At 41.6% G+C, this 22,444-nt stretch overlaps 1 protein-coding gene across 1 annotated transcript in view; it reads left to right on the top strand.

Moving 5' to 3' along the window:
* Positions 1–22,444, top strand: part of rbm33b (RNA binding motif protein 33b) — a 32,261-nt gene that overhangs the window by 6,247 nt on the left and 3,570 nt on the right. The window contains exons 6-12 of the mRNA XM_053227747.1: positions 1,626–1,699; positions 10,788–10,836; positions 13,496–13,665; positions 14,701–14,931; positions 15,131–15,400; positions 16,911–17,417; positions 20,241–20,377. Of these exons, the coding sequence (XP_053083722.1) occupies positions 1,626–1,699; positions 10,788–10,836; positions 13,496–13,665; positions 14,701–14,931; positions 15,131–15,400; positions 16,911–17,417; positions 20,241–20,377 (1,438 nt within the window). The remainder of the gene's footprint in view (positions 1–1,625; positions 1,700–10,787; positions 10,837–13,495; positions 13,666–14,700; positions 14,932–15,130; positions 15,401–16,910; positions 17,418–20,240; positions 20,378–22,444) is intronic.

Genomic DNA, 22,444 nt, shown 5'->3' with positions numbered 1-22,444 from the left:
TTTTATGACCTGTGATGTCACTCATCACCCCATGAACGTCCAAATCGGTCTAAACTAAGCCTGTAGCATCAAAATCAACATCTGTGCTGCTTTATTTCTCAGCTCATTATTAACTGATACAGATTTATGTGACTTCAAGGCTGATCTGGATGCCAGCAGACAGACTGCAGGGATGTCGCTTATACAAATATTTATAAATGTATTTTTCCTGCTATGTATATTAAACATATTTAATTTTTTTGTGGCTAAGAGAGAACATTATACGCAGAGATTTTGTGTATTTTATGTTTGAATAGAAATTAATGTCCATTATTATGTGCAGATGGTGTTTTTATGTATATCAGCACTTGTACAAACATCTTTTTTTTTCATATAAAAAAATTTGACTTGTCAAATAGTGGGATGAATAAAAGATTCATACTAGTTTCTACAGTGTATAGTACTTCTAAAACAAAAACTACACCCTTGTATATTGAATCGTTTCAATTTGTGGCAGAATTTGACCTTCCACTGAATTGATTCTTTGAATCAAATCAGTCAGTTACTACGTTTACATGCACATCAAATCCCGTTTAAGGTCTATGTCCGGGTTGCAGCCGTTATTCCGAATACGATGTTTATATGTGTACAGGAATCAGAATATTCCTGTATACGTGGTTGTTGTAATTATGCCTGAGTTGCCATTTCTAAATATCTAGCCTACAGCTAAGCATCTGTAATTACCCACAATTCCTCTCGGACTGAGCACGCGCGTATATCTCCTTTCAGTGGATTTTTCTGAATAAGGTGTTTACATGCAACAAATTTCCGATTAAAACAGGCATATTCCAGGCTGGGAATTTGGGGAATCAGAATATTGTCTCAATCTGAATCGGGCGATCGGATTGTGGCGTTTTACATGCATGACTCAATAATAATTAGAATATTGCCAAATTCTGATTAATATCAGAATATTGATGTGCATGTAAATGTAGACATTGAATCTATGAATTGAATCGAATTGTAATCAAATTGAATCATCTCAAGTCGTGGCTAAATGAGCTCCCTTTCCCTCCACTTCACATTTCAGTTCCAGCTTGAAAGACTACAAAGTGTGGATAAGTTCAAGGGGGGTGAATACTTATGCAACAGGTATTACACTTGCAGTATTTCTATATTGCTCAGTTTATACAGGATCCAGAGATCTTAAAAAGACTGAGCAGTTGAACTGGGTGTCATTGTATGAACAGTGATGCACTGATGCTGTAGTCATGTAACAGCAGTTAAAATAGAAGTTACCAAGTTATAAGAGATGATTATATCCAGGCTGAAAGCAGCCATATTGTTCTCTCTCAGCGTTTCGCTGTGTTCGTCAGCATCGGGCCGTTTGATAGATGGTGCCACCTGCCTGCAGTGAGGCGGTGGGATTTACACACTCGCAGCGTAACACCCAGAGCATCTCCTCGGGATAACATGAAATATTCATGGTTTCAAAGCAGATGTTTGCCTGACCTGAGGTAGACCACCGTGACTGTATTTTACCTCAAAACGCTCTGTGTGTGTGTGTGTGTGTTTGTGTTTGTGTGTGTTTGCTCACTGATGCAGTGTTGTGTGTATTCTGATTCCCACATGCTTTTGACTGACAGATGCACAGCGGAGCCGAGTGAAGGAGGTGGAGAATCCTGCAGGAGAGGGACATGGACGTAACATCGGTACACAGGTAATGAAGTAAAAATGTTAAAATGTAATTGTCTGATTTATTCATATTATAAATGTAGTAGTCGTATCTACTGGGGTTTCTGTGGAAGTATAAAAAGAAAATATATATATTTTATTTAAAAACATTTTAGGACACATTTATGTAAGGAAATGTATTCTGCTTAACTCTTATTAGAAGGGTCAGAGGCCACGCCTCCTTCACTGTAACTTTCGGGCACAGAGGCCACGCCTCCTTCACTGTAACTTTCGGGCACAGAGGCCACGCCTCCTTCACTGTAACTTTCGAGCGCAGAGGCCACGCCTCCTTCACTGTAACTTTCGGGCACAGAGGCCACGCCTCCTTCACTGTAACTTTCGAGCGCAGAGGCCACGCCTCCTTCACTGTAACTTTCGGGCGCAGAGGCCACGCTTCCTTCACTGTAACTAACAGGCTCAGGGGTGCACAGGCCACGCCTCCTTCACATTGTTCTGAATCAGTGCATCAGTGAATCATCATAAATATCCAGCTTCATGAACAGATTTAAATTGATCAGAAATCCCAGGATTAGTTTTTTGTCTTTATAAACTCCAGAAATAAAACCAGATGACTTTTTCTTTTTTTTGTTGTTTTAAACGCAGTATTTTTGTAGAAGCTCATCTCCTGCTGTGATGTCATTGTGTGGCGTGTTTGCTCAGGAGAGTGTTTGCCATCCACACTCTGTTCCTCTCCTTTAGCCGTGTTGATATTCGGATTATGCTGAATAACTTGGCACTCGTCCACTCGGAGCCAATCATATGAAATTAGCTCGGTGTTTAGTTTGGGATTTAGCATATTGGCCTTTCGGTTCCTGAGCAGATGGCTGGAGACTGCAGATTACAGTGGGAATTAAACTCAGGTGAACGTGTGAGAAAAGGCATTTAACAAGTGCAGAACAATCGAGTGAAAGAAGCAGCCTGGGGGAAGGATGGAACCGGTAGAGAAACGCTGCATGATGGCAGAGATGAGTGTAATAACTCATTTTAGGAGTTGTGAGCTCATAAATTTAATCTCCTAATTTATCGCCGTCTTTGCTATTGTAAATATTGTGTTCAGTCTGTGTTCAGTCTCCTGTACAGGCTTTATTTATCTCCTGATGTTGATCATCAGCTCAGGTGATTGTGAGATTATTTAATGATGTGATTAAAAGAAAGGAGAAAAAGCACAAACAGATATTTGATTACCATTAATGTTAGAATTAGGTGAGGATTTTATATTATATTTTTCAAATTTGGACTATAAGTGTATTCATGATGTTATACACCTCTTTTTTGGAAATTTACTCTCCCTGTATTTGTACCATTTTAGGTATTTCCCACCCTCGGGGTTTCTAATTTAATGCATTTTTAGGTGAACTGATATTGTCATGATGATGATTAATAAAGTATCACTGGGCCGCGTTTTTTAAAAAAATATTCCAGTATACGGTTTTACGAGTTTTGCTGATTTTCTTTGTGTTCACGTGTGTATGTTGATAAATGCCAATCAGCTAAAAATTACAAAGCATATTCATGGATTTACATTTAGCCACGCCCACAAAATTCCATAAAAGGTGAAGCTCAGAGCTGAAAACAACAAAATGATGACTAAACAGTCAAAGAGCGCCTTTTTTGTTTTTTTGAATGATTAAAGAATGACGCATCATACATTTAATATTAGTTCCTGTTCTCACTTATGTTATAGCAGCTATAAACAGTCATTCCCTCATGAGCCACTCTTTTTTTCTCTCTTGAAGTTAATAAGATAAAAATTAAAAACGCAACTTGTCATGTTACTGAAAAACCACGAAGCGTAAACTCCTCTGTCGTGGAGAACTCAAAACTTAGTCATAGCTTTACCTCTGACTGTTACAAAGCTCTGACACTGGAGACTCCTTCCATAAATTTTTTAATTAATTGATGTGGAGCGTCTGCTGTACACGTCCCTGTGAATGAGCTGTTACTATAGAAACGATAACGTATTAGAACGAGCGCATTAATATAAACCTGCGATTTGCAGCTGCACCACTGTCAGAGCTGCTGTTATAGAAAATTAATCAACACCTTCTGACCAATCACAGTCCAGAATTCAGCAGTGCTGTGGTATAAATCACAATATTCAGTGTGCACAATCAGGATAAACTGTATAACTGATTATCAGCGCACACCCAAGCTCAAAAACCTCAAAGTGATCGTTTTTTAATGCTCGGGCATACAAAATGTAAAAAAAAAATCAATCGGTTATGGCCTCCCTCTCTCTCTCTCTCTGTCTCTCTCTCTCTCTCTCTCTCTCTCTCTCTCTCTCTGATTTCATGGCTAATCTGTGATCACAACCCTAATGCACACAGACAGGCAGGAAAGCAGAACCGACCCCCTTTCTATTACTGCTTGAGTCATCACATATATAGCTGCTGACTCTGTGTGTTAATATAAATAATATGATGTATTTATAAAGATGTAAGAGTTTGTGCTGATGGCAGATCACTCACACAGACCTGTAGAGATGTATGGCTAATATTTTAGCGTGGTGTACAATATTATCACAGTACTACATTGCTTAAAAAAAAAATCAGTCAGAACGAGTGCTCTGTCTGACGTTATTCAAGACTTCAGGAAAATATTTGAGCATTGAAACTCTGAGTTTTAAATCACCAGCATTTAATCACCTGACTTCTCCCCAAACGTATATACGGCATGAGGAGTTCTGGAAAATGAGGTTAATTTATATCAGATCTGTTCATTTGTGCTGCATGAACTGATTTAGCGTCGATTTTCATTTGACCTTGAACCGTGATATGATATTAAGCCGTAAACCTCGAGTGGGTTGTGAGCACGTCCAGCAGAAGAGCCACGATGGTTTCTCCGAGAGTTTACACAGTAAGTCTGACCTTGCTCTATAAACCTCTGGCTTTACCACGAATGAGGGTCGTGAAGTGCTGTGAATCAGAACATGTTTATATTAAGCTGTAAAACTCGTATGCAGATTATTTCATATGTCCTTGTAATATTTAGTTAAAAATTTCAGAAAAGACAAAGAGGAAAACATTTGGTGTGTGGAAATGCTGGTATTTATTTAGCTGTTTCCATATTCCAGAATCTAAACTTGTAAAAAAATAAAAATTCACAAAGGTTTTAAAAGAGATTTGCCCTGTGACCTTAAATTGTGGCGTTATTAAGCTGTGAAACTCGGACTGTTGGTGCGTCCAGCAGGCGAGTGCTGATGGTTTAACATGTCTGAGAGCAGGAGCGGAGACGTATTTCATGCTGTAAATGTAATCCATGGCAGGGAAAAGTAGAAATGTTGATGTTTTCTGTGCCGGCGTCCACATTGGAGTTTTAAACCTGTGACTTGTCGTTATGCTAAACCCCTCCTGCCTGCAAACGCAGTACGCATAAGTGAATAAAGCTCATATCAAACAGTTCCAGTTGTGAAGCGAGGCCTATCAGTGTTTACAGACTTAGACACCATGTTTAGCCAGGACACTGGTGGTTAATAGCTGTAGAAAACACACACACACACACACACACACACACACACACACACACATAGCGAGCAGCTGCTCCTCACGCAGAGACTCGAGGGATCCACAGCAGGACGAGCGATGCTTTGTAGAGACGTCAAGGGCGCTGCAAAAGGAGGATACAGGTCACGAACACTTCCTTTTACACGCGCTTATACTCTTAAGGTCAAAATGTCCGAGTACATGACTGTTTTTATTACATCACTTATCTAAAATACAAAATGTTGCTTTGATGATCATTTATTCAAATTTTGTTCTTTAAAAGCTGAAATCCACATTGTGAAAACCTGAACATTCCATTCACACGCTGTATGCTTTGCTCGTCACGTGTTTAATTCATATGAATATTCCTAACACACTGCGTTTATCTCCTAGATACTAACAGCCCTCACTTAGTACGCTTCTGCTTGTGCTGTCTATAGCGTTACTTTAGATCTATTGTATTAATGAAGAATCTGAATCCAGATATGGCAGAATGTATAATTTTCCATTACTACTTCTTAGAAAACTCATGTCTTTATACCGGATTGTCAGAGAATTTGACAGATGAAGTGTATTGTGTTTTAGCCGACAAGTGTATATATATATATATATATATATATATATATATATATATGAGATAAAATTGAGATAAAATTGTTAGGGGTGTGTGTCTGTGTGTCCTAGATGAATACACATCTCGATATGTGACTAATGATTCGGTGTAGGAAGGATGCACTTAATGCAGCCTACAGTTCAGTACTGGTACTGCAGAAGCCACGCCCCTTAATTGACCACGCCTCTTTCATGGGCACTGACAAGCAAAGGCCACGCCTCTTTCACAGTCGCCACGCCCTCTTCACTGAGACTAACAGGAAGAGTTCATATGTCAAATGTTCTTTAGTGGCACTTCACTGACACAGAGGCCACGCCTCCTTCATTGAGACTAATTGGTACACAGGCCACGCCTCCTTCACTGAGACTAATTGGTACACAGGCCACACCTCCTTCACTGAGACTAATTGGTACACAGGCCACACCTCCTTCACTGAGAGTAATTGGCACATAGGCCACGCCTCCTTCACTGAGACTAATTGGTACACAGGCCACGCCTCCTTCACTGAGACTAATTGGTACACAGGCCACACCTCCTTCACTGAGACTAATTGGTACACAGGCCACACCTCCTTCACTGAGAGTAATTGGCACACAGGCCACGCCTCCTTCACTGAGACTAATTGGTACACAGGCCACGCCTCCTTCACTGAGACTAATTGGTACACAGGCCACGCCTCCTTCACTGAGACTAATTGGCACATAGGCCACGCCTCCTTCACTGAGACTAATTGGCACACAGGCCACACCTCCTTCACTGAGAGTAATTGGTACACATGCCACGCCTCCTTCACTGAGACTAATTGGTACACAGGCCACACCTCCTTCACTGAGAGTAATTGGCACATAGGCCACGCCTCCTTCACTGAGACTAATTGGCACACAGGCCACGCCTCCTTCACTGAGAGTAATTGGTACACAGGCCACGCCTCCTTCACTGAGAGTAATTGGTACACAGGCCACACCTCCTTCACTGAGAGTAATTGGCACATAGGCCACGCCTCCTTCACTGAGACTAATTGGCACACAGGCCACGCCTCCTTCACTGAGAGTAATTGGTACACAGGCCACGCCTCCTTCACTGAGAGTAATTGGCACACAGGCCACGCCTCCTTCACTGAGACTAATTGGTACACAGGCCACACCTTCTTCACTGGGACTAATTGGCACACAGGCCACGCCTCCTTCACTGAGACTAATTGGCACATAGGCCACGCCTCCTTCACTGAGAGTAATTGGTACACAGGCCACACCTCCTTCACTGAGAGTAATTGGCACATAGGCCATGCCTCCTTCACTGAGACTAATTGGTACACAGGCCACGCCTCCTTCACTGAGACTAATTGGTACACAGGCCACACCTCCTTCACTGAGACTAATTGGTACACATGCCACACCTCCTTCACTGAGACTAATTGGTACACAGGCCACACCTTCTTCACTGAGACTAATTGGTACACAGGCCACGCCTCCTTCACTGAGACTAATTGGTACACAGGCCACGCCTCCTTCACTGAGACTAATTGGTACACATGCCACACCTCCTTCACTGAGAGTAATTGGCACACAGGCCACGCCTTCTTCTCTGAGATGAATTGGTGCAGAGGCCACGCCTCCTTCACTGAGACTAATTGGTACACAGGCCACGCCTCCTTCACTGAGACTAATTGGTACACATGCCACACCTCCTTCACTGAGACTAATTGGTACACAGGCCACGCCTCCTTCACTGAGACTAATTGGCACACAGGCCACGCCTTCTTCACTGAGAGTAATTGGCACACAGGCCACGCCTTCTTCTCTGAGATGAATTGGTGCAGAGGCCACGCCTTTTCTGTGGTTCTCTGTGCCTGTCAGTCTGAGAGAGAGAGAGAGGGAGAGAGAGAGAGAGAGAGAACCCCCTGCCCTGCAGTCTGCTCCTCGCTGGCCGCCCTGTGGCATGATGGGTAATTTTCTCTGTTTAGCGCGAGTCTGCGTTTAGCATGCAGGTTACAAAACGCCCTCCGGAAACTTCCATCTGATTAATCACGATTATCATACCATTATCATGCAATCACACACTAATCGTACATGCAGGGTCCCATCTGCAGGGTGTAAGAGTGTGTGTGTGTGTGTGTGTGTGTGTGTGTGTGTGTGATATCTTCCATAAAGCAAGGTGTTTAAATATTAATCCTGCCCATCATTCTGAACTTCATTTTACAACTGCATCCAACATTTTGGCCCGATTGAAATGCGGAACAGTGAGAGATCTCATTAGCTTTGTTAATTGTGGTTCAAGCTGCTCTGTGTATGTGCGCACACACACACACACACACACACACACACACAGCTTTTTAATTCAGTGAAGCTGAGCTGATGCAGTCGTGTGCTCATAACTTTTCATTCCACAGTCACTGCATTGTGTATCTTACAAGCTGAAGATACAGTTCCAGAAATTTCAGAAATATTGGCACCTTTCAAGAGATGAGTGGATAATTTAAAAAAAAAAAAAAAAAAACATTCAGTCATTTATTTTAAATATTATGTTTCTCTCTAATAATCTAGCAAAAAATTTTGGCTCCGCAGAAGAATATTTTAAATAAATCCATAAAAAATTTATATTTTTTAAATGGGGAGGTCCTGCTCAGTCCTCAGAGTGTTTCTCTCCCAGTGAGACTGCACCACCTATTAACTCACTGGCATTCATTTTAAAACTAATGTTTTGAAGAAAAAAAAATTACCATCAAAATTACATGTTTCCAAAAATATTATTAATATTAAAGAGCATCCTGACACTCATGCGTGTTTAGTTGATTAAGGGTGCCAATAATTTTGGAGCTGACTATAAGCAGAATAAATGCGCACACACACACACACACACACAGTACGTGCATATAACAGGAGCCGTGTTATGGTGTTCTCTCTCTGGTGTGTGTGCGAACATTTGGAGCTTTTTGGCTTTGGCTCAGTCCTCATTCTCACTGTGTCTGTGTCACTGTGTGTGTGTGTGTGTGTGTGTGTGAGAGAGAGAGAGAGAGAGAGAGAGAGAGAGAGAGAGAGAGAGAGAGAGAGAGAGAGAGATGGCCCACTCTGTGTGTGTCTCCAGCTCCAAGAGCGCGACGCCTTGACTCTAATGAAACATCCTCCTATTGTTCCTTTAATTGCCTTCCTTATTGAAATCGGCGCAATCCACACCTGGCCCCAGCCCCGGAGAGCCTCTCACACTCATCCCTCATTCTCTCTCGCTTTCTTTACCTCCCTCTTTTCTGCTACTGTCTTTTCTCCTCTCTCTCTCTCTCACACACACACACACAGACACACACACACACACACACACACACACACACACTCCTTTTCCCCTCCAAATGCAGGATTAGCCATTGAAGGGTCGTTCGTGCGGTTATCAAATTCAGACAAGCAGCCCCGGCCATTGTGCCGCTCTTTTAATTAAATCCTACCGGGTGGCTGGAAGTGACCTTTTCGAGTGGCGAACTGATTAAGCACACAATAACGCCGCCGTTTCTCCTCCACAGTCGGCCGCACAGAGCCGCCAATTGACTCTCCGACTCGGATCGAGCCTCATTCGCGCCGAAACCGAGGGAGGGGGAGAAATCAATTCCGCTCCAGAATGTAGATTAGGCCCGATAGCATCAGGGTAATTAACGGCAGGTAGGAAGCTGGACGTGGCCCAATTTGCGCGAGCGTGCGACGGTGAAAAAAGGTTAATTTGTTAACCGAGATGGATATTTAAGAGGATAAAGGTGAAATTAGAGAGGTTTCGTTTTCATTTGAAAGGATTAGGGGATTGTTATCATCACATTCTCAGTGTGAGGCTTGATGGAATTGCTTTGCTTTTCTCTCCTGCGTGCTGACGTCACGAGCGAAACGCGTTCAGGAGCTTAACATGCACAGAGGTTAAGCTCTCGAATCTGTCATAAGTAGCAGGATTCATAAGAGTACGCGACTAAGTAGGAGAATTAGGGATAATCATCATTCTTGTGCTTTTAGAGATCACAGCAGTGAAGATCACATTTTTTATGTCTATATGTTGATGAAAGGGTTTAACACAAACTGCTGGAGTTTAGCTTTTTTAAAACTAAATACTGGAAAACCTTTAATGGAAAATATTCCTTTTTGTTCTGAAAGGCTTACAGAGCATGATTTATAGACAGTATCTGTGTAACTAACACACACACACACAGTTCAATGCAGTTAAACATCCTGCTCATCTGCTATATGTGTGTAAACTACGAGCAGAATAATGATTTCTTGTGTGAGAGAGAGAGAGTGTGTGTGTGTGTGTGTGTGTGAGACAGGGTGCTGTGATTATTACTGATTATCATTGTGAGTTGTTATTATTACCACCCCAAAGTTGATGAATTTCCTATAACAGCACATCCCCGAGTGTTTTATTCCTCTTAAACCACAGCAATTTGAAAACATTAACAATTTATTTACTAAAGAACAACACACAGTACTTTTTGTCAGTTTATAGTTGCATTTAATGTTGTGGAATTTTCGTGAACCAAGTTAGTTCCTGTTCTCGCTTACGTTATAGCAGCTGTAAACAGTTGTTTATTTCTCTCTCAAAAAAAAAAAGTAGCCTGTGACGTTACTGAGAAACCTCAAAGCGTAAACTCCATAAACTTTCTGTCCTGAAAACTTGCAGCGTCACCTCTGACTGTTACAAAGCTCTGACACTGGAGACTCCTTCCATAAATGTTAAATAAACATCTTTTTAAAGATTTTTTAATCTGTGTATGTGGAGTGTGTGATGTACACGTCCCTGTGAATGAACTGTTACTACAGACATGATAACGTATTAGAATGAGTGCGTTAATATAAAAGCACTACTCTGTGAGCTGCTGTTATAGAAAATGAATCAACACCTTTCTGACGAAATGAAAAGCTGTGTGTGCTGCAAACCGTTACAGTTTTTAAGTGTGTGTGTGTGTGTGTGTGTGTGTGTGTGTGTGTGTGTGTGTGTGTGTGTGTGTGTAGTCTTCTAGGCCTTTTCCTGTGCAGCCTGACTTGGGGAGAATCTCAACAGGTGAGATTAGAACAGGATAAGTGAACACACGGTGTGAAGGGGCGGGGCTACCGAAGGGGTGTGGCTATTGAAGGGGTGGGGTTACCGAAGGGGTGGGGTTACACCTGCACAGAGTAGCTGAAGAATATCAACGTTTCACCTGACACTATTATTAACATCATAATAATAACATTATCCACCATGAGTGATCAGTAAAGAACATGTATAAAGATATCCAAACAATTATTTTCACACCTTTAAACAGATATAAATGCAACGACGAATACAAAACCACAGGTTAAAAACTGAAAACACAAAGCGATAAGCGCTTTACTGGCAGTGTTTTCAATGTGTTGTCCTGTTAAATGTTCCAGTGGAACTGTTGTACAAATTTGAACACACGAAGTGATGTAAAAATAAAAACATAAATAAAATAAAAAAAATAAATACATACATCTATTATAGTATCTAATGGATATCTATTATTATTATTATTATTATTATTATTATGCCTTATATAGAATACATCTATTATGTGTGTGTCTGTGTAAAAAAACAAACAAACAGTAAGATAGTTTAAAATAAATAAATAAATAAAATTTAAAAATGAGCAAGAACTGAATTAATTAATTAATAAGTGAAAAAAAGGTATTTAGTCTCCCTCTTAAATGCCGAGTTCATGAAAATCTCTCGGGTCAATTTACTCCTAAAGTGCTGCAGTGTGTGTGTGTGTGTGTGTGTGTGTGTGTTTATATATATATATATATATGTGTGTGTGTTTGTGTGTGTGTGTGTGTGTGTGTGTATATATATGTATATACACACACATACACGTCAACGAAAATTAAGAAGTGATAAAAACAATAATAATAATAATAATAATAACACTGATCCTGTTTACTGAAGTGATTATTAATTGTACTAGGCCTATGTAAGGCTCCACACACACACACACACACAGGTCTCTACAGTGCTCGGACAGTCCAGGGGTGTGTTATGTTAGTCTAACACACACACATGCACACGCTGCTCCGTTTCCTGTAAACGTGCTGACCATCTGCTGCCCAGCGTGCTCGTCCATCCGAGAGTTTGTCCTTTACGGACGCACGAGACACAGCTCGCTCACTAACGCTGATATTTATATAGGATGAGAGAAGACCGATTTAGTTTAGGAGAAAATAAATATATATCTATACATTAATAAAATAGAACATCAATATTTATCTATGTATATAATATTTACTGTAGATTAGAGCTGGGGCAATGTGAGATATTGTGAGATATTGTGAGATACTGTGAGATATTATGAGATACTGTGAGATACTGTGAGATACTGTGAGATACTGTGAGATATTGTGAGATATTGTGAGATACTGTGAGATATTGTGAGATATTGACCTCGTGATACACACTGTGAGTTTTGTTGAAGCTCTTTGTAAATGTTGTGTAAAAAGAAATGATCACTAGGACCTTAGTTATAGTTTTTCACTGGTTTCTTCTTTAGGTTTTAAAACTCCACTGTTTTGTTGGCAGATTGTTAGTAAAACTTCAGCAGGAAAGATTTAGAAGGAATTTAAAAAATAGTGTAAATATTAACGTAAACCCGTTTTCTCTCCTTATCAGCACTCCTTACCGGATCTATAGACGAGGCTACACTAATGCTGAGGTTTAACAGATTTAGAAGAAATTATATAGACAATAAATATTTTATCTTCATGTTTTTTGTTTATATATATATATTTTTTTTATTTAAAAAAAATTCAAATGATAAATAACCTCATTATTAATTTCTATCTTATTCTATTTATTTTATATATCTGTTAGAAACATCAGGTCACTAATATATGAATATATTTATATTGGACAAATTACTGAAATATACTATATACTCAATAATAACTAATACTAACACTATATATGCGTGTGTGTGTGTGTGTGTATATGTATGTATGTGTGTATATATATATATATATGTAAAGAGAGAGAGTTTAGAATTATTTTATTACTATTGATATTTATATAAGAGAAACTGAAAAATATAATATTTGTATTAATCTCTCTCTCATTCATATATATATATATATATATATATATATATATATATATATATATATATATATATATATATATATATATATATATATGTGTGTGTGTGTGTGTACAATATAATTAATGTATATGCTGGATGATCTATAATGTAAATGGTAGTATAGATGAGCTCTTTCTCTCTTTTTGGAGATTTTTATCTTCATATTGAAACACAGGATACTAATGTTAATGTTTATAAAATATTTTATTTTAAGAGAAATTAAAATAAGACATGATGCTATATCTGTAATAACTACTAAATGTGACATGTTTCATCTGTCTCTCTCCTTCTCTCTGTCTCTGCTTGTCTCTCTCTCTCTCAATAGCTTTCTGTCTCTCTCTCTCTCCACCCATCTCTCTCTCTCTCTCTCTCTCTCTCTCTCTCTCCACCCGTCTCTCTCTCTCTCTCTCTCTCCACCCGTCTCTCTCTCTCTCTCTCTCTCGACCCTTTGCCCCGAGCTCCTGTGGAATACACCACGGCTCCTGAGGTGCTAACAGAAGTAGAGATGTCACATTAGATCAGCGGAAACGCAGCAATATGTCTTGCACTCTTTCACTTCCTCTCTTTTTTTTCCTCTCCTCCTCTCTAAAGTGCCAGCTTTCCCAGGACAGCATATGTTTGTTCAGCAGCAGGCCGGCTCCGATTCTGCAGGGGTCAGCGAGCTTCCACAGCGCCCCCTGGACCTGCGAGAGACACGCCCAAAACGAGCTGCGCTCCATCCAGTGTCCATCTCCACAGCTCAGAGTGTACTCTACACACAGGTAACGTGTGTGTGTGTGTGTGTGTGTATGTGTGTGTGTGTGTGTTAGGCTAAAGTCTTCCTCTCCTTAATTTTACACATTAAACAAATCCTATGCTGCAAGTCACAGGTTCACAGGTTTATATCAGTGCACTCGTTTTAATACGTTATCGTTTCTATAGTAACGGCTCATTCACAGGGACGTGTACAGCGAACACTTCACTAATTATAAACAGATTAAAAAATCTTTGACATGGTGAAGATTTCTTTAAGGAAATAAAATCTATTTATTTAACATTTATGGAAGGAGTCTCCAGTGTCAGTGCTTTGTAACAGTCAGAGGTAAAGCTGGAACTTTACGTTTTCTGACATCTTCAGGACAGAGGAGTTTACGCTTTTTTTGAGAAAGAGAAAAAAGAGAGGCTTGTGAGGGAACGACTGTTTATAGCTGCTATAACGTAAGTGAGAACAGGAACTAACACATTTCACCGACGTTCCACAACATTAGATTGTAATTTTTGGTCAGTTGCTGTGGTATAAGAGGAATAAAACACTTGGGGACGTGCTGTTATAGGAAAATAATCAGCACTGAGGTGGTAACAGTAGCTCTGCTTCATCACACCACCCTGTCACTGTGTGTATGTGTGTATGTGTGTGTGTGTGTGTGTGTGTGTGTGTGTGTGTGTGTGTGTGTGTGTGTAGTGATTTCTGATTGGGGATTCATGAGCTAGTGGACTACACTGTAGACTACACCGCCCTCTAGTGGTTAGATCAGTTCTGCTCGCTCAGGAGTGATAGCTGGAGATAAATAGTGTTTATAATAATTATACTGAATTTCACTTCTTTAATCTGAAATAAATATTCATTTAAATTCTATTTTCATTTCTATTTTGTTTTGTAGAACATTAATACAGGTTTTCTGTATCCCTATGAGGAAGCCCTATGTATGTATGTATGTATAGATTTATTTTTTTCTTTTTACCTGCATTTATTTGCATCATGTCCTTATAAACACCTGTGTGTGTGTGTGTGTGTGTGTGTGTGTTTTCCTCTAAAGCCTCATATGTGTGTGTACGAGCCTCTCAGTACAGACCAAATCCCACCGCCACCTCAACCTAAAGCCCCAACTCTCATCCACCCCCAACCACGCAATATCCACCAATCACCTGTTGGCTCCTGTGAGGTCCGTCCTCTTCCTCGCTACCCAACCTTTCCGAGCGTCCAATCACAGAGAGGCATTCGGGATCGCCCCGCCCCTTCGTGCATGGCGGTCATCAGGCCCAGGATGGTCTGGCATTTTCATCTGATTACAAATACGCTGACACACAAGTCTGAGAATTTACAGATTAAACCTGTGTTTTATATTTTAGATTGAATCATTTTGTTATTTTCGGATTGTAGAAACTCTCTACCAAAAACTATAAAAAAAGAAATAAAATATAAATGTAATATCTCTTTTTTTTCCTCCCCCATCATCTGTCCATCAGATTTCTCCTGTCTGTCCTCGTGATGTGAGTGACGCCCCCGTCCTGGCCCGTAACACTCCATTCATTAGCACCACGCGGCTCCGGCCGGTTGCCATGGGGATGCCCGGCGCCGCTAGCCATCGGGTCAGCGCCAGGGCCGGGTGGTGTGCCAGAGCCGCGCCAGAGCCAACACCGACTGACAAAAAGCAGGGTCAGGAGGTCAAGAAGGATTTCCCATCTCTTCTCACTCCTCATCTCCTCAGCCGGCCAGAGAGAGACAGAGGGAGACAGGTGGGAGAGAGAGAGCGAGAGAGAGAGTGAGAGAGAGACAGACAGGTGGGGGAGATAGAGTGAGAGACAGAGACAGGTGGGAGAGAGAGAGCGAGAGAGAGAGAGAGAGACAGACAGGTGGGAGAGAGAGACAGAGAAAGACGAGAGAGAGAGTGAGAGAGAGACAGACAGGTGGGGGAGATAGAGTAAGAGACAGACACAGGTGGGAGAGAGAGAGAGAGAGAGAGAGAGAGACAGGTGGGAGAGAGAGATAGAGAGAGAGAGAGAGAGAGAGAGACAGGTGGGAGAGATAGAGTGAGAGACAGAGACAGGTGGGAGAGAGAGGAAGTGAGTGAGAGACAGAGACAGGTGGGAGAGAGAGACAGAGAAAGATGAGAGAGAGAGAGAGAGAGAGACAGGTGGAAGAGAGAGGAAGTGAGTGAGAGACAGACAGGGGGGAGATAGAGTGAGAGACAGAGACAGGTGGGAGAGAGAGAGAGAGAAAGACGAGAGAGAGAGAGAGAGACAGGAGGGAGAGAGAGGAAGTGAGTGAGAGACAGACAGATGGCTGATTTTGAATCGCTCATCTGTTTTTCTCTTCATATATTATATATATCTCAGTTCCTCTCTCCTTGTACGATTCTCTTTTCTCTTTCTCTCTACCATCTCCACTTTTTTCTTGTCATTCCTGAATCTTTCTTTCTCTTTCTCTGTCTGTCTGTCTGTCTCTCTCAATACCCTTCTTTCCCTCTCTTTTCTTTCCAAGTCTCTCTTCCTCTCTATTTCTCTCTGTTTTTCAGTCTGTATCTCTGCCTGTCTCTCTCTTTATCTTTCTCTCTTTCCTTTCACTCTAAGTCTATCTGTGTCTCTGTTTCTACTGTTTTTCCTCTCTTCTTTCGCTCTAATTGTCTCTCTATCTTCTCCCACTCCTCCTTCCTTTCTCCACACTGCTGTCCTTTTCTCTTTATTTTTCTATCCCTCTCTCTTTCACTGTTTAATCAGTGTAATTATTTGTCAGTGTGACTGGGCTTTGAAAAGTGAGAACTCAGCGCTTGGCTGATAAGCTGAACAACATCTCTCTTTCACCCTGCTCTTTCTCTTTTGATTGCTCTTTTTAGCTGTTGGTCTCTCTCTCTCTCTCTCTCTCTCTCTCTCTCTCTCTCTCTCGGATCTCAAGGTCGAGGCGCCTCTCAGAAAGCTGTTCATTACGTTTGATGATTAGCTCAGACAAAGCAGTGTGGTTCGGATCAATAAGCGCTGTCAGAGCTCTTTCAGAGATTCACACCTCAATCAATCAATCACTCAATCAATCACTTAATCAGTCCATCAATCGCTGAGCTATCAGACCCAGCCTTTCTCTACACCTCAACCAGAAGCGTCTCATCTACTGAAGATTCAGGGATTTATCGTTTACTCCTCAGGGTCATCCTCTCTCTAGTGTAAATGCCTCTTCTCATCTCAGTGCATATCCTGAACCTTAACATATAACCATACCACTAGTTTTACGCCTTTTCACTGCTTTTAATCACAGCTGCCGTGGGAACGTATGGAGTGTTTCTTTCCTGATGATGATGATGATGATGATGATGAGAAGGAGGAAGGTGTACCTGAGTGGTACTGGCTGTGTTTGGAGGAACAGAAGCGTCTGAGAGAGCAGATCATTAAACAGAAGGAAGACAGGAGACTCTTACAGGCCAGGAAGAGGAAGCATGAGTTTCCTCCTGACCCTCATCTACGGGTTCGGTTCTGCTCCCAGAAACCGCCGCTTCCTCAGTTCTCCTCACTGCTCCTCGAATATCCCGAGCCCGAGATTCACACCTCCACGTCACGCTTTCATTCCCACTCGCAGAATCGGATCGTGCTGCCTGCGTCCGAATCCGAGCATCAGTTAAAGGTGAGAGTGAACTTTCTAACACACGCCGAAGACGCCGCTCGGAGACATTCAGATACGAAGCGTCGCGGCACGACATGGGCTGGAGAGGTTTCAGGACACGCGGGGATAAACCGTGGGAAGAGGAAGAGGATGATGATGAAGGAGGTAATCATACGTGTGCTCCTCATGTTCCACTCTCTAATTAAACGAATAAAAAATCAGGGGCTTATAGGAAGGGGCGGGGCTAAAAACATACTCCACAGTATGGTAACCAAACCTTTATCAAAAAAAATCACAGAAATCACCCAACCTTGGTGAACACTAAGCTGGCGCTGAATCAACAATTAAATAATAATTCTGGATTGTGATTGGTCAGAAGGTGGTGATTAGTTTTCTATAACAGCAGCTCTGACAGTAGTGCAGCTGCCAATCACAGGTTTATATTAATTAATGCGCTCGTTCTAATACGTTATCGTTTCTATAGTAACAGCTCAAAGGATCATTTATATGATGATGATTTTTTTTTTAAATCATTGATATGGTGATATGGTGATGTTTTCTCAAAGTAACATTTATGGAAGGAGTCTCCAGTGTCAGAGGTAAAGCTGTAACTTTAACTTTTCCGACATCTTCAGGAGCGTGGAGTTTACGCTTTTTGCAGTTTTTCAGTAAAATGACAAACTGTGTGACGAGAAAAAAGAGTTTGGGTTGGAGTGACTGTTTATAGCTGATGATTTGATCATTGAGAACTAACCTGTAACTAACATGTCGTTCTTTAATAAATAAAAAACATGTAATTGTTGGTGAAATTTTGTGGAATAAGAGGAATAAAACCCTTTAGGAATGAAACGTGAACTCAGCTTCATCGCACCGCTGCGTCACTGATTATTTTACTATAACAGCACCACACGCAGTGGTTTATTTTGCGGTTTTGTAGCTGAAAGGACGGAGTGACCCCTACAGTCCTGTGTGTCTTCATCCCTTCTTCTGCCTTGCACAAACACTCCTGTCCCTGAACCTGCTCAGCTTTTGTTGTGTAGCTGTATTGTTTTTCTGTGAGGTTGTTCCTCCTTCTCTTCCTCTCCTCCTCCTCGTCTCTTTTGGGAGCTGAGGCAGAGCTCAGGCGCTCAGCGATGAAGATAACACGGTGTCAGTCTTAATAGAGGAAAAAGAGAAAGCAGTGGAGACAGCAGGATCAATGGCGAATGCCCTCTGCAGGCGCGATCGCGGAGCTGCTGTGTTCTCTCTGACAATGTTATCTCTCTCGCTCTCTCCTCCGTCAGAGATCTTTCAGGTGTTCTCCAATAGCAGTCATCCCCTTAAGACATGCAATTAATCTTTTCTCTCTCTCTGTGTGTGTGAGAGAGAGAGAAAGAGTGTGTGTGTGTGTGTGTGTGTCAGTTCCACCTGCGAATAAAGAGTTGCCAGTTAGGCGGATTGGGCTTGAAGAGCTCCTCTCCAGATAAGGAGGAATTAATTATTTTTGCGTCAGGAATGATAGCGTTTTCACCAGCGCAGGACACAAAGCAGGAGTGACGGCAGACGGGGAATTAGAGGAGCGATGTCACTCCATTTAAAGCTCCGCAACCTGAAACCGGTGTAATGGAGAGCAGTGTGTGGGGGATTGATCCATTTATCGTGCACCATTTACTGATTCACCTTCTGTTATCCTACACGTCCTTGAGAATTTTCAGTTGAAAGGGGCGATTCAGAAAAAAATAAGCAATAAGATGTGTCTAAGTCGTCACGCAGTCGTCTCAAAAGATGAGCAAAATAAATCTGTGATTAAAAAAATAAGTAAATTTATGAAACTAACATGAAAATCTTCTAACATACAAACACTACGCGCTGAGGAAGAAAGAGAGCTGCGACTGTTTTGTCATTTTGTTCATGTTTATAGATATAAGATTGAAAATGCCTCTGTGTGATGTAGCATGTAGCGTACATGCTAAACTGGTTGCTATATGCTTCTGTTACTTGTTAGTTACTTTAGCATCTAGTGCAGAACTGACGCATCAAACACGTCTCGACTGATGACGACGTGTAAAAATCCTGTTTTGCTTCAGTTACTCGAGTCGTACCTCAGGGCTCTGTCCTGGGACCGCTTCACTTTACAGCCTACCTGCTGATCTTTAATAATTTTATCCGACATCATGCTACAGATAAATTTGAACGTTCAGGACGTGATCTTTAAGGACACTTTTACAACTAGTAGTCTATTTTTTCTCGAGTCAGAATCGGGGTGTGTGAGTCGGAGAATCAGAGTGAGATTGATTCCCTTTGGTTTGCTTGCTGTTTTTTTTTAGTTTCACACTGCGCATAATTAAACAAAAAACAAACGAAAACAGCATGTAGGGCTGAAAACATCCTCATAAAACTCATTCGTTGGTCAGAAACACAGCAGCGTAAAAATAGTAAACAAACCATTACCGAGTGTCGATCACAAAAATTACCGGAGCACAGAGAACATAATATATAAATAATATAAATAACTAGATTATTATTTTCTCTTTTCTCCGGAACACTTGGTATTTCAGAAGCTCTGTCTTTTAGCTCAGTTTAATAGCTTGCATCTACTGTAGGAAAAAAAAAAAAAAACCAAAACACCCTGCAACACAAAGAAGGTGTGTTTGATTCACTTCTTGCAGGTGAGTCGATTCAGAGTCGAATCGCTTCCTCACTACAGTTCACTGAAAGCTCAGAGTGTGATCACTGTGTTCTCACCTGCCTGAAGAACCGCCCCGAGATGGAGAACACACCAGGGTTCTGTTCAAACACACTTCACACTGTGTGTGTGTGTGTGTGTGTGTGTGAGGTTAAAGTTAAAAATCAGGAGTCGTTTAAATTTCAAGTCTGTTTGAGAATCGAGACACGGCTGCGGGATGCACGTGTAGTTAGTGTTAGTAGTGATTAGTAGTGATTGTTAGTGACATTAGCCTCATTTCTTTTAACAGTTAAACGAACGCTGTGTAATTTTCTGCTCGTCAGGATGAAGACGTGGCCGTGAGTTGGACGTGCCCGGCTCAGCTGAGCGAGAACTCCAGAGTCGTGACCTTCACTGGGCCCTGGACGCCTCACACACTCGGGGAGCTCCGTCCCAGCCTGAGGAGACGAGGCGCATCTGTGTGAGTGTGTGTATGCGCTTGTCTTTCGCCGTGTGCCTCTTAGCCGCGTGTGTCTTTTGTGTGTTTATTTTGATCCGAACCCTGTTGTGACGGTGAAGAGGCAGCGTGTTTATTGCTTGTCGTCTTTCTCGCCGTCTCCCGCTGGTGTGTCAGAGCCGAGCCGCTAGACCATCACGCTTAGTAAACAAAGAGACGTGCTGATAAAGAGGCGCTGACTGTTTACTGAGGGACGGGAGCCGGAGAGCTACATTTTATTTAAAAAAATTGAGATAATTCCCTAAACATTTATCCTAAATTACTCAGTTTGAGTGCTGCTGAGTTCTGCATTCTGATTGGTCAGAAGGTGTTGATTAGTTTTCTATAACAGCAGCTCTGACAGTAGCGCAGGTTTATATTAATGCTCTAGTTCTGATGTGATATCGTTTCTACGGTAACAGCTCACTCAGCAGATGCTCCAGATAAATGGATTAAAAAAATCGTTGATGCTTTGAAGTTTTCTGTAAAGAGACTTTCAAGGAAGGAGTCTCCAGTGTTTAAGTTTTCTGACGTCTTCAGGACAGAGTAACATGACAAGCTGCGTTTTGTGTGTGTGTGTGTGTGTGTTAGAAAAAAGAACATTTATAGCTGCTATAACGTACGTGAAAACAGGAAGAAACATTAAGTGTAACTATAAATGGATTAAAAAGCATGACATCCATTAAAATAAAAATTGTAATTATGATTTGTAATTGTTGGTGAATCGCTGAAACACTTGGGGACGTGCAGTTATAGGAAAATCATCAACAGTAACTCATCACACCACACCGTCACTGATTATTTTACTATAAACACACCACACACACATGGTGTGTCTTTCTGTAGCGCGTGATTTTTTTGTAGTTCTCAAGTCAAACATTTTGTGCTAAATGGAAATTAACACACCAGATGTCAGATTATTAAACTGCGCCAGAACAAAATTAGCTAAATGTAAGCCACCGCGCCATCTCGTGGCTCCGCCCCTTCCTTCGGTTACGCAGCTCAGGCCGCAGAAAAGTGTCCAGTGTTCACAGTTTCATTTTTGGCGGTTCTAGTGTTCATCAGTGAATATTTTATTATTTACGGCGTAACTGAGTGTTACTGCGGTAACAAATACACGAGCCAATCATGTTGCAGTATGCAAATCCAGAACATGCAACATTGATTTCCCAAAGGAGGGGGTGGGGCATGTAGAGTAGGAGGTGTTTCTAATTTGCATATTCATAGTTTTTGGTTTCTTGATGCAGCTAAAAGTATTGGCACCTTTTTCTGTCTCTCTCTGTGAATAACTTTTTATTTGTGGAATCACCACGTTCCAAAAATATTATTTTGTTGTACACACACACACACACACTCATCCCGTCTGTATTAAAACATCACCAGACGGCAGAAGGGCAAACTAAATCGGTCACGTCTGCGTGAGCTCGCTGGACCAGGCCAGATGGACAGTGCCCGCTTCGTGCCAGCATGGACAGACGAGCACTCGAGCGGGTGGTCAGAGAGAGTGTGTGTGTGTGTGTGTGTGTGTGTGTGTGTGTGTGTGTGTGTGTCTGTCTCTCTCTCGGTCAGGCTGTTGTCCCCGTGTCAGTTGAAGGGCTTTCTTTTCCGAGCTGCTGGAGTCTGTCTGAAGGTTTCTCGGTCCTCTAGGTCATCCTGAAACCTCGAGCTGTAGCAAATTAAGACGACTAGTTGAGAGATGCGTTATAAAATGTTAAGCCGTTACCGTGGCAACGCAAGACAAATGTAATACGGGGTGTGACAGAAACTTGTGGTAAAGATTTAAATAGAGAGGAAAAACTGTGGCAGGTGAAACACAAAACGGTATCTACCTGCCCGTGTGCTGAATTATTTCTCACTCACACACACACACACACACACACACACACACACACACACCTGGTTAGATCTCTCTTCGCTTGGGCTTTTTGCTCGGGTGTGTTTCTGTCACAGTCGAGCTGTCAAGAGACTTCATATCAAACCGTAGTGCAGCGATTCCTCCATGCTAACACCTCCACACACACACACACACACACACACACACGTCAACGCATG

Source organism: Pangasianodon hypophthalmus, chromosome 21 (assembly GCF_027358585.1).
Source record: "Pangasianodon hypophthalmus isolate fPanHyp1 chromosome 21, fPanHyp1.pri, whole genome shotgun sequence".
NCBI lineage: Eukaryota > Metazoa > Chordata > Actinopteri > Siluriformes > Pangasiidae > Pangasianodon > Pangasianodon hypophthalmus.
Note: the sequence above shows the minus strand (reverse complement) of the source record. Positions and strands in the feature narration are given on the sequence as shown.